Source organism: Leopardus geoffroyi, chromosome D3 (assembly GCF_018350155.1).
Source record: "Leopardus geoffroyi isolate Oge1 chromosome D3, O.geoffroyi_Oge1_pat1.0, whole genome shotgun sequence".
NCBI classification, from domain to species: Eukaryota; Metazoa; Chordata; class Mammalia; order Carnivora; family Felidae; genus Leopardus; species Leopardus geoffroyi.
The window spans coordinates 9382976-9395255 of record NC_059339.1 but is presented as its reverse complement, the minus strand read 5'-3'; the positions used below and the strand labels follow the sequence as shown (position 1 = coordinate 9395255).

Sequence of the window (12280 nt, the reverse complement as noted above, 5' to 3'; positions counted from 1 at the left end):
TTAATATTCACTAGTGAAGATTCTTGCAGCCTCTGCCCCCAGTTGGTTGATTCTTACAGATTAAAGAATGCAGGCTAGCTTTTGAGAGTGGTAGTTTCCTCATAGAAGTGTAGAGTTACCTACACTGAGGTTACAGGGTAGCATACTGAGCCCTTTGCTCAGGACCCATAGAAGCTGTTAATATTGAGACCAGTTCTAAAACCCAGCTCTTGAGACTTTGCACAGTGATTGTGTGTTTACTCTCCCATGCTGCTGTCTCTTTGAGCATACACAGGGGAAAGGGGACGATGGCCAGGATCTGGTACCATGCTCACACCTTGAAATAGGGATGCAGCAGTGAAAGCTTTGGCTTATTCCCTTCTTCCCCCGAAACTCTGGAAGTATTTTTGGCTATCAGAAAGCATCCTTTATCCCTCGTAGATCTCATGATCAGTCAACTCAAGAAGGTCTCAGGTATTTGCCCTATAGAAAGATGGCTGTTAAGGAGTAGGGAAAGAATTCTGACCTGAATGCTTACGTTTTATGAAGTAACTTGAAATGTTCTAAACTTTTACAAATATTGTCTGAAATAATTGTTTTATATAGTCATTTGCCACTTTGTAAGGGGTGATATATAGAAGAAAAATTTTTTCTTAAAACGTTTTTAAAGAAAGTTTTTGCCTGTTTTTTAATTAGCTAGATTTTGCTGTTATATATGATAGATAGTGTTAATGTAGGATATTAATTGTACTTAAAGAAGAGAAATACTTTGTCATTTTGAAAAATGAACTTTATTTTCTTCTAGTCTAATGGATGGGATCCCAATGATATGTTTCGATATAATGAAGAAAATTATGGTGTAGTGTCTACATATGATAGCAGTTTATCTTCATATACGTAAGTTTAGAAAATTGACTTTTTTAAGCGAATTTGTCTTTGATTTTCATCAGCTTATGTTAGGATGTTGAATAAATAAATATTTCTGTTGGATTTTAGTTTAAACAATTATGTGAAAGAATTAATCCTGTCACTACCTAGGCTGATAAATTCTCATTAAAACGGAATACATTTAGTTTACATATAACCTAATTTTATGCTCTAGATAATTTTTTTTTTTTTTTTTAAAGCTGTGAAAACTCTGAATTTGCAAGTATAGATGTTATGGGGCAGTAGTCAATTTAGCCAGTTTTGGAAATGTTACATTCCTCTAGGGAAAAGTGAAACCAAAAAAAAAGCTAATTTTGATTTATACATAAGTAGATCAGTGTAATTCTTTTATAGTTTTACCCGTATTTCAAGCTCTCAACTTTCTTAATAGTGTTTTGGGACAGTTCTATAAACTGTGACTTTAAAATACTCAGTTTGCTTTTTCTTTTCCTCACGTTTCAGGGTACCCTTAGAAAGGGATAACTCAGAAGAATTTTTAAAACGAGAAGCAAGGGCAAACCAGTTAGCAGAAGAAATTGAATCAAGTGCCCAGTACAAAGCCCGAGTGGCCCTGGAAAATGATGATAGGAGTGAAGAAGAAAAATACACAGCAGTTCAGAGAAATTCGAGTGAACGTGAGGGCCACGGCATAAACACTAGGTATTTAAAGGAAATCATGATGCAGTATTTTGGATACACAACTCAAGGTCTGTGTGAGAAGGTGTATTATTATTATTATATTTCATCTTCCTTTAATATAGCTTAGGTAGAGAATGCAAGTGGAATTGGTTTAAGATTCTGTTAGAGAAAAGATTATAGTAATTTTGGAAAATATTTTTTGAGCATCAAGCTTTACGAAGCCAAGTGTTGGAAACACAGTGATGAGCAAACCAAGGTTTGGAAGAGCTGCTTAAAACACAGTGATCAGATAGGGGTGGGGGTGCACAGAGCATAGTAACAGATCGCTAGGATTTGCTAGATTAGAGGTGTGTTCAAAGTATTAAGAATATCCAGAGTGAGGATGGCCTACCATGTAACTGTGGAGTCCGAGAACGCGTCACAGAGGAGGTGATGTTTTGTGATAAGATAGTACATGTGTCTACTGCCCAGAGAGAAGTATGAGAGGGGCATTCCTTGCATGGTGAAAAGACACGTGAAAGAACCTAGCCAGCTGAGGACGAGGCTGGTTATTTTGTACGTCTGGAATACAGGGTGCTGTTGGGGGTGCAGTGTTGGCATCTGGTGATAGGAACTGAGGTAGTGAAGGACTTTGTGTCATGTTAAAGAGCACCCTGTAGGCAGGGGATGGTGTGAATGAACTCTGGGACGTTTGAGAGTTGGTTGAAACAGGGAGACAAGTTAGTGTATTGAAATTGTTCAAGTGTGAGAACTTGGTAACCACCTAGGCCAGGGCTGGCGATAGAAAGATTAGAAAAACCAGTTGACCCTAAGGTTTATTTGATAACTAAGTTGATTGATGTTTGTACTGGTAAAACATAGAGCAAGTGTGAGGGGAGATAGAGTGAGCTTATTTGTTCAATTTATTGTAGTTGAGGGGCTCGCAAGCCTTAGATAGATTTAATTCGTAAACACGTGTTGAGAACCATCTGCTACATACCTGATAGAATAAGATATAAATTCTTGAAGACACAACTTAGAGTCTGAAGATTGGAATTAAAGTGTTGTTCAGTGGGAGATTTTGAGACTGTGGGACTGGCAGTGTGGATTTTAGGATTTGTCAGTATTGCTGGTATTGAATGAAAATCCAATGACTAGCCACAGACCAAGAGGAAACAAAATAGAGAAAGCAAGGACACAGAAAGTTTCAAGAAGACAGACCACATTTGATATTAGAATCCGCCGTCTACAGGCCAAGTAGGATAAGAATGAATACACTTGTTAAACTTTTTTGCTTAGGAGGAGAATCTGAGAGAAAAGGAAAGGCTAGAGGCTAGACCTGAGGGTAACATGGAAGAATAGGGGTGTTTGGGAGTGAGACAGTTTGGTTTAGTGTTTAACCTTTTTATAACAAGCATTCACTTCTGCCTAAATTACTTTTCAATTTGTTTCATTGGCCTGATATCTATTAGGATAAAATGATTTAGAGGATCTTTCATTTTCAGGGAAAATAAATATATTCCTCCTGGACAAAGAAACAGAGAAGTCATATCCTGGGGAAGTGGGAGACAGAATTCACCGCGTATGGGCCAGCCTGGATCGGGCTCCATGCCGTCAAGATCCACCTCTCACACTTCAGATTTCAACCCGAATTCTGGTTCAGACCAAAGAGTAGTTAATGGAGGCAAGTATTTTGACCAAATTTGTCAATGTCAATGATCAGATACATAGTTTTCTAAGTATTTAAGTTTAGCATAATTGGTAAGAGCATGCACACCTTCAGTGATTTCTGTGGAGTAGTTTTTACTTCAAAACTATTTAAAATTTGCTTTTGTGGATATCAAATTAGTAAAATTTGTATAAATCTTTGGCATATACCGTATTTAGTATGATGAGATTCTCACATGTTATGATAAAGTGCTAAATTTAGCCAAAGATACTCAGTTGGCCAAAAAACACTCCACGTATGAAGAAATTGGAAACTTTGGGTAGGTTCTCAATTTTTTAAAACCCTGGATGATAAAATGATTTAGACACAGTTTATATGGAAAATCCTAGTCTGTGTGAAACACTCAGTGGTTAATACAGGTTCATTTTCGTAAACTGTTTATACATTTATATTCTGCTTACTTCAAGAAAGGATTTGAGGTAACTTGCTGTACAAGACATGACCAAGAGTCATGTGAAGAAGGTGAAGAAAGAAATGTGCTTAAATAAACGATAAGAACAACTCTTAGTTTAAGGATGGATATTATAGTTTAGCAGAAGTAAAGTGAAGGAGACTTGCATCTTTAGCAAGAAGATACTCTTCCGCTCTACCTCTAAATCCTAGGTTGTGGATCTTGCGTGTGAGTCTGGGATACTGGACAGCAGTGTTTTAGGCCACAGAGAAATACAATAGCAATACTACTTTACTCACCCGGGGAACAAAGTAGACGTTCAGTTTAAGGTATTCAAGTTTGGAAAGCTAAAACGGAAAGTAGAGAACACTGAGTTTCCAATTTCAGTTGTTTCTGTTGAGTCTTTCTCCAGAATTCCTCTCCAAATAAACACTCTTGAGTATTTTCTGTACTTAGTATTGGGGGTGAAATTTCTTTGCTCACTGAGTAAAGAATTTTAGTTGTTTATGAACAGAATTTCCAAGTAAAAAACCTGAAGGGGGCTAGGAAATGTATGATACTCAAGTGTGTGGAACCCTATGGAGAGGAGACCTGGACTGTTTCCTAAGATTAAGGTGAGTGCTGTGTAATCTTTACCTGTGCCTGTCCCTCAGTGTCACTTTATTTGGTGACGACTGCTCTGTAGTTGCATTGTTTATTAAGCAGTCTCTTAAATAAGTGTTTACTGCATCAATAATTTAGCAGGTCCCCCTTCTTTTTTCTAATTTGTTAAGATTGGAATGTTTTCTTGAAAAGGCAATGAATATTAACCTTTGTCACTCCTGTGACTCAAAAAATAGTAGTAATGGTTTATTTCTACTTAAAATGGACCTGCTTGATGAGATTTCAAACTGAGTCTTCAAGTATAAACTAGATGAAAATCACAGATGGTTATAAAAAAAACAGCATTTTTAATGGGATATAATAGCTGCTGCTTATTTTCATGTTTCAAAAGCTAAAGCTAATATAGTAAATAATCTTATTTTCCTGAGTTTTGTGATTTATTGTGTGAAATTATCTAGTTTATGTTATATTCCTTTTAATGATTGATTACTGAGAAACAGTTATAGAACCAGGATTAATAGGCAGAAAGTCTTAACTGTCTTCTTCAATAGTATGTGTAGATCCTAATTAACCCTTTGGGAACGTGTGTTCATTTAACGAGACTTAATTTTAAGGAGGTTAAAGTAAAATGTGAATTTATGTCAGTTAAGTTATGCTAAAACTTATCACAAATCAAATGACTGTCCTCAAAGGGTTAAAATGTACAAGAAATCATTTTTGTCATTTTACTTTTTTTTCTGTTTACTTTTTTCCCTCATTTTTTTCTTTAGTTTTTATACTTTCCTTCATATCATTTGTTCTGTCAGGTGTTCCCTGGCCATCGCCTTGCCCATCTCCTTCCTCTCGCCCACCTTCTCGCTACCAGTCAGGTCCCAACTCTCTTCCACCTCGGGCAGCCACCCCTACACGGCCGCCCTCCAGGCCCCCCTCGCGGCCATCCAGACCCCCGTCTCACCCCTCTGCTCATGGTTCTCCAGCTCCTGTCTCTACTATGCCTAAACGCATGTCTTCAGAAGGTACAATACCACAATTTGTTCATGTTTTTGTTTGTCTTTGTTTAACTCCTATGTGAGTTTATAATTACAAAATAGTTTCCTCTTCATTATTTAATAACCTATAATTTCCGTGTTTTAACTTTAGTTTATTAAAACTATTTCTATTAACCTTTTGTTCATGAGAAATGTGGTAAATACTGTGTGAAGCAATGAACTGTCCTGGATTGTAAGAATGAGGGTTTAACCTCTGCCTGGTAATGATGCTCTTTTACAGCCCCAGAAGGTCTACTCCAGGTTTCTGTCCCTCTCAATATGCAATGTAAACAGTGGCTAATGATAAACAGTGAACTTTCTTTACCCAGTCTTGGCCTTACTGTAGAAGCTATCATAAAAAATAAAATAATGATAAAAAAGAACCTATTATTTTACAGTTACTTGGCCAAGGTACTAGTGAACCTACCTGTTGGCCATAGGCAGGAATGGTGGTTTAGAGGTCCTTTTTGAGAGGGACAGTCCATGTAGTTGCCTTCGTGTGTTTACTCTTAGATTATAATATGGAGATTGGTCTTATGTTTGGGGGATTTAAGCAAATTAGCGTCATAGTATTTTCTAGTGAAAGTCTAATCTGGAAGAAGTCCTTGATCTAAGATAAAGTTGTTAATAAAAACCATGTGCCCTTGTCAAAAACAAAACAAAACAAAACCAACCTGTAGTTTTCATGCAATATTTGATGCTATACCCTCTGTTGCTATGTAGCAAATACATGGAGGTATTGTAGGAAGGTCACATTTTAATGTAAATGCAGTGCATATGTTAAAGACCTATTTTCTGAATAACTCCTTTTGATGTTTATTTCAGAGTATTTGTGTTAGAATTGTGATCTGCTTTGTTCATTAAAATCGCAGTTGATACAGTTACTGTTGAGGCTAATACAGTTTTCTGGCAGTGCTTCCCTGGAGAAAACTATGTTGGCTGCTTTTTAATAAACTGTTGCCATCTAGGCAAGACGGAGGTCATGGGATCTTGACTAAAGTAGCTAACCTTGAACAGCATGTTGCACTGATTTTCAAGGTGACTTCCTTGCACAAAAGTGCCTGTAATGGTGGCCACTAAACAAGAAGTTAAATTCTATTGAAGTATTTGTTGGGATGCATTGTTTGAGTAAAAACAGGACTCACTAGTGAGTACGTACATCTTCACCACAGTAAATTGTCAGGACTGCTTATGGACTGACTATTCGGGCAGAAGTACACCCTCTGCATATTGAGAGGCTGCTACATTATCCAATTTTTCTTTTTAACTAGTTTCAATTAAACTGTTTTCCAGTCATGTAGTTAGATGACACTGAAGCATTTTTAAAGTGTGAACTTCACAAGTAAAACCACTAAATATTAAATACAATGGTTTTGTGTATTTAGTATAGGAGAGTACATTTTGTTTCTGTATTTTATGTGTTATCAAAAAGAATGAATTTTTTTCTAAGTTAAGAGTTTGATTTCATTGCGCTATACCAATTAGCCTTCTTGTTCTTTTTCTCTAAATGGGTGTAAAAAATATATATAGATACACAGTTACCCAATTCATAATTCAATTTTTTTTATGTAAATCACTTCTCCAGTTGAAAACTATGATATTTAACATTAACATTTCTTTTTAACATTGTGTCCATGGGTAAATTCCTACTGAGAACACAAATTTGTTTGATATTCTAAAGAGTTCAACGGCAAGGTGAGGGTGAAGATTGGCTTTGACATTAACAGTGAGTTTTACTGAGTGTTAGCACTGTCTGGCTTCTCTACTGAGAGCAAGTCTGTCTACTGTTTTCACCTGATTGTTTTGTTCGACTGCAGAGTAGACTTTTTAGAAATAGAAATCACAAATGGGTTGACAGAATTAATGACCTAGAATTTTGACAATTTATATAGTGCAAATTTCTTCTCTAAATGTCAATTATTCTAGTGTTTCAGGTCTTTTCAGTAGAATTTTCAGCTCATAGCCTGGTTAAGTATGAGAAACTGCTTGCAGGTGAAGACTGCTTTAAGGCATGGCTTGTAAAATGTATTACCATGGCAGAAGAGTTAGATAAACTAAGATTTTATAGAAATTTAAGAAAGGTGTGTAGATATGTTTCCGTAGTATAAAAGCATATAGGGATCAATAGTCTTTTATTAAAAATTTTTTTTTCTAATTTTAGAAGTAATACAGAAAATTTGAGGGGAAAAGCTAAAAGTGTGTGGTAAAATAAAACTTAGGTAACCATAACTTCTGTTAACATTTTATTGTTTTTATTTTTATATGCAATGGATATAGATTAAACAAATTGCCAAAAGTCTTTGAAAAGTTATGACATCTCTTTGATTTCTTATGTCAGCTTCATCCCTCCCTTCCTTTAAAAATAAAGGGAAATAATATAAAATTTATTTATAAAACCTTATGGCATTCCACAAAATAATTCTGAAAGAATATGGCCAAAAATACGTTGTTTTGTTTTTGTTTTTGTTCATTCTTTCATAACCAAGGAGAAAGTAGAGAGAGAGGTGTGTGTGTGTGTGTGTGTGTGTGTGTGTGTGTGTGAGAGAGAGAGAGAGAGAGAGAGAGAGAGAGAGAGAGAGAGAGAGAGGGGTATATGTGTTTAGCAGAAAAGTTGTACTGATGGACGTTGTATCATTTATGTGATGTTCACTATTCCTTTCTTAGGGCCTCCGAGGATGTCCCCAAAGGCCCAGCGACACCCTCGAAATCACAGAGTTTCTGCTGGGAGGGGTTCCATTTCCAGTGGCCTAGAATTTGTATCCCATACTCCACCAAGTGAAGCAGCTGCTCCTCCAGCAGCAAGGACCAGTCCTGCAGGGGGCACATGGTCATCAGTGGTCAGCGGGGGTAGGTAACACTTGGCTTGGAACATAATGACAGTGTTCATTTTGTAATTCTGCATGTAAAAAGGGCTCCACCACTCACTATATGTTAGAGCAAACCATGTGATCATTCTGAGTTTCAGTTTTGTCAATGGGTTAATTTCTGCCTGTTCTACTTTATGGACTTGTGATAAGATTCATATGAGATTTGTAAGTATGAACATAATTCATAGTTTTATAAAGTACCACTCAAATATAAAGCAAATACAGTATGAGGGACCATATTTCCTATCTTCTTAGGAGTTTTGTCCACAGATTCATTCCACAAACATCTGGGCTCACAGTGCTATGTGTTTCTAAAATTAAAAAAAATTTTTTTTCTAACGTTTACTTATTTTTGAGAGAGAGAGAGAGACAGAGAGTATGCGAGCCGAAGAGGGGCAGAGAGAGAGAGGGAGACACAGAATCCAAAGCAGGCTCCAGGCTCCACGCTGTCAGCACAGAGCCCAATGCAGGGCATGAACTCACAAACTGCGAGATCGTGACCTTAGTCGAAGTTGGCACTTAACTGACTGAGCCCCGCAGGTGCCTGCTTTGCATGTGTATATGGCGCTAATTTCTGGTTGTATTTCCCTTATGAAGAATATCAAACATAACTGAGGGGCCCAAGCTTTATCTGTGATTAGCCTGAGGAATGTGCTGACAGCAGCTATAAAATTATAAAAAATACACTTTGATAAGAACTTACAGTTAATTTAATGTTTTGCTTCCATAACTGTGGAGAGCTAGAGCACGCAGTGATAGAGGTTTTTTGTTTTGTTTTTTTGTTTTTGTTTTTGTTTTTATCATCTATCTTAATCAGCACATAGAATCTTTAAAAAAGATCTTGGGGCACCTGGGTGGCTCAGTTGGTTGAGCCCCTGACTTCGGCTCAGGTCATGATCTCGCAGTCCATGAGTTTGGGCCCCTCGTTGGGCTCTGTGCTGACAACCCGTGAGCCTGGAGCCTGCTTGATTCTGTGTCTCCCTCTCTCTCTGCCCTTCCCCCACTCATGCTCTGTCTGTCTGTCTCTCTCTCTCTTTCTCTGTCAAAAATAAACATTTAAAAATTTTTAAAAAGAAAAAAGATCTTTAAAAAAATGTTTTAAGTTTATTTATTTTGAGAGAGACAGCACAAGTGGGGGAGGGGCAAGGGAGAGGGGAGAGAATCCCAAGCAGGTTTCATGCCAACAGCACAGAGTCCAATGCGGGGCTTGAACTCACAAAACCGTAAGATCATGACCTGAGCTGAAACCCAAGAGTCAGATGCTTAACTGAATGAGCCACCCAAGTGCCCCCAAGAAAAAAGATGTTTAAACTTAACCAGAAATATCTCCAAACTCTGCTGAATGCTTTAGTTGATATATATTGCTCAGAATCATGTATGTATAATTTTATTGTAAATTCCCTTGTACTTCTGTTTTCTTCCTTGATCTTTAAAGAAAACCAAAAGAAATTAGATTTTAGATATTAGAAATTAGATATTAATTAGGATAATCTAGTTAGAAATTAGATAGTAGTTATTAGAAGGAAATAATTCATTTAACAAGAGAATGGAAGGTCTAGAAACCTATTTCTTCTGTTGTACCATTAATTATTTGACATTACTTAGAATCTGGAGATGAATTTGAGAGTAACAACATGATTATAGAAGTGAAACAATAAAAACTGTTGTTACATTTATATGCAGAATAGTGTTACAGGTTTGTTTTTTTATACTTATTAGAAAATTGACAGTTGTTGAAGTTTCCTTCCATGATCCTATGACTTCAAAATGTAAAGAACAACTAGAGTGAAGCGAATTGAACCATTTTCTCTAAATCTTTGAATCTGAGTTCTACAAATAAGTTTATAATGGAACAGGAAACCTATTAGATGCTTACTTGAGCTCAAGTGGAGTATGAATCCCAGCATGAATTACCTTCCTCTTTTGGCTAAATTGGTTCCCCAGTTTTCTTAGTTATTGCAAAGTGGCTCTTGAAGAGGCAAAAAAAGAACATACAGGATTGGCTGCAAGCTGCCAAAAGGTGTTTGAGTTTATTATTTGAAGGAGGAACAAATAAGCCCATTTCTTTGGGACCTTCTACCCCATTATTAAAGAGACCTCTCACTTCATCTTCAAAAGTAGTGTTTATCTTGTCTTAGAATTCCAGGATCTAACGTGATTTAAAGTACTTCCTTTTAGAATTAATATATTTACTTACAAGGAAAAACTACATTTGTACTTAGGTATTAATAATTGTTGTCATTCTTCAGATACTTGTGTTCTCAGTCACCACCACGATTCCTTAAGACTTCTGAAAAGAAAACAGAGTGATGGGATAAAGAGTAATTGGGATGGTGGTCAAATTAGGACTATTTTACCTGTATTTTCAAAGAAGCCTCTTTGAGGAAGTGACATTTGAGCTGAGAATTTAACGTATAACTTTTCTCTTTCTTCTAGTTCCAAGATTATCCCCTAAAACTCACAGACCCAGGTCTCCCAGACAGAACAGTATTGGAAATACTCCTCCTGGGCCAGTTCTTGGTTCTCCCCAAGCTGGTATTATTCCAGCTGAAGCTGTTGCTATGCCTGTTCCAGCTGCATCTCCCACGCCTGCCAGTCCTGCATCCAATAGAGCTGTTACCCCATCTATTGAGGGTATGTAAGAAAGGACTTCCAGCTCCAAAATGTCATTTGTGAAGTTCAGTGTTAGAGTTTAATGTTAATTGTATGAAAAATGCGATGTCCATTCATAGGTATATATTTGAGTATACATTTAAAATTTTACATAAATGGAGTTGTTTAAGTAATACTACTAATTTCATAAATGTTATTCTTGAATGTCTGTTAACAGGGCTGACATTCTTGGGTAGTAGCTATTAATATAAATAAACTTACTGGTGTTTGATAGGTCTGCAAAGGAGAAAAGCTTCTGGTTAAATGGAAATGTTTTTTCCCAAAAACTATAGTAAATAAAAATTGTTGAGTATTTTCCCATTTTATTATTTTTTTTTTTAATGTATTTTTTTTTTTTTTTTTTTAGCTAAGGATTCCAGGCTTCAAGATCAGAGGCAGAATTCTCCTGCAGGGAATAAAGAAAATATGAAGCCCAGTGAAACATCACCTAGCTTCTCAAAGACTGAAAATAAAGGTTAGAGCTTTAAAAAGTCTTCCTGTATAACTTGGAAATAGGAAGGATATGTCTGATCTCATGCCAAATACAGATTGTTTTTGGTCAACACTTTTTCTTAGGATTGTGTGTATTTAAATGCATAAATTGACCAATGTCAAAGTCTGTGGTTAATATATTGAATAAAAGAGCTTACTTTCATTTCTAGTATCTCCTCCTAAAAGGATTTTAAGTTAAAGATTTGCAGTAAATCTGTATTTAACTGTTCCACATTTCACAGGTATATCCCCAATTGTTTCTGAACATAGAAAACAGATTGATGACTTAAAGAAGTTTAAGAATGATTTTAGGGTAAGTGTTACTATTGATTAATGAGTTAGGATTTTAATGTCCTAAGAATTTTTATATCCTTCATTTACAAAATATATGCACACCCAGAAACCTCGAATGATGTGTGTAGAAAGCTAAGCATTCTTCAAGTTGTCTTTGCCTATACTTTTAAGTAGGTAACTAAAATCATGTACTATGATAAGAACTAAGCAGATATCAAATGAAAGAGAATATAATTGTGACATTTGAAGCCATCATAACATAAGTTATTATTTGGTGTTCATTTGATTACATTATTCAACGAAGAGTAGAGCAAAGCTGAGGCATTAATTACCTGGTGTGGCGAGTGGATGATGGACTGGACCTCAGTGTTCTTAGGTAGTTGCAGATTTATACTTTGTGCACAAATGTATTGTGATAGAAATCTTTCTCTAAAACCATTTCTTTGTCTTAAGTCTTGTTAACATACCCTAATCTCTCCTGGATGACCATTGCATTCTTTTCTACAGCCTTTACCATAGTAATATATTTTGCATTTCAAGTCATATTTTGAGACCAACTCAGGAGGTCATCTTGAAACTTAGCTTCTTAGAGGGGAAAGATATGATTAGCCTTAGAAAAAAATGGCTGTCTTAAGAGATGAATCAATCAGGGGCACCTGGGTGGCTCAGTCAGTTAAGCGTCCGACTTTGGCTCAGGTCA

General features: G+C 36.3%; 1 protein-coding gene across 45 annotated transcripts in view; it reads left to right on the top strand.

Annotated features, from left to right (window-relative positions):
• ATXN2 (ataxin 2) overlaps positions 1 to 12280 on the top strand; it is a 127457-nt gene that overhangs the window by 67580 nt on the left and 47597 nt on the right. For 20 of the 45 annotated variants that reach the window (XR_006707240.1, XR_006707237.1, XR_006707235.1 and 17 more), the window contains 8 exons: positions 785 to 876; positions 1369 to 1566; positions 3030 to 3208; positions 5054 to 5263; positions 7940 to 8122; positions 10579 to 10776; positions 11162 to 11269; positions 11529 to 11599. Coding sequence is in view for 29 of the 45 variants with exons in the window: in XM_045456977.1 (XP_045312933.1) it covers positions 785 to 876; positions 1369 to 1566; positions 3030 to 3208; positions 5054 to 5263; positions 7940 to 8122; positions 10579 to 10776; positions 11162 to 11269; positions 11529 to 11599 (1239 nt within the window). In the remaining 16 variants the exon portion in view is untranslated. Of the gene's footprint in view, positions 1 to 784; positions 877 to 1368; positions 1567 to 3029; positions 3209 to 5017; positions 5264 to 7939; positions 8123 to 10578; positions 10777 to 11161; positions 11270 to 11528; positions 11600 to 12280 lie in introns of all 45 variants that reach the window. The other 25 variants (XR_006707239.1, XR_006707238.1, XR_006707231.1 and 22 more) reach the window with 2 other exon arrangements.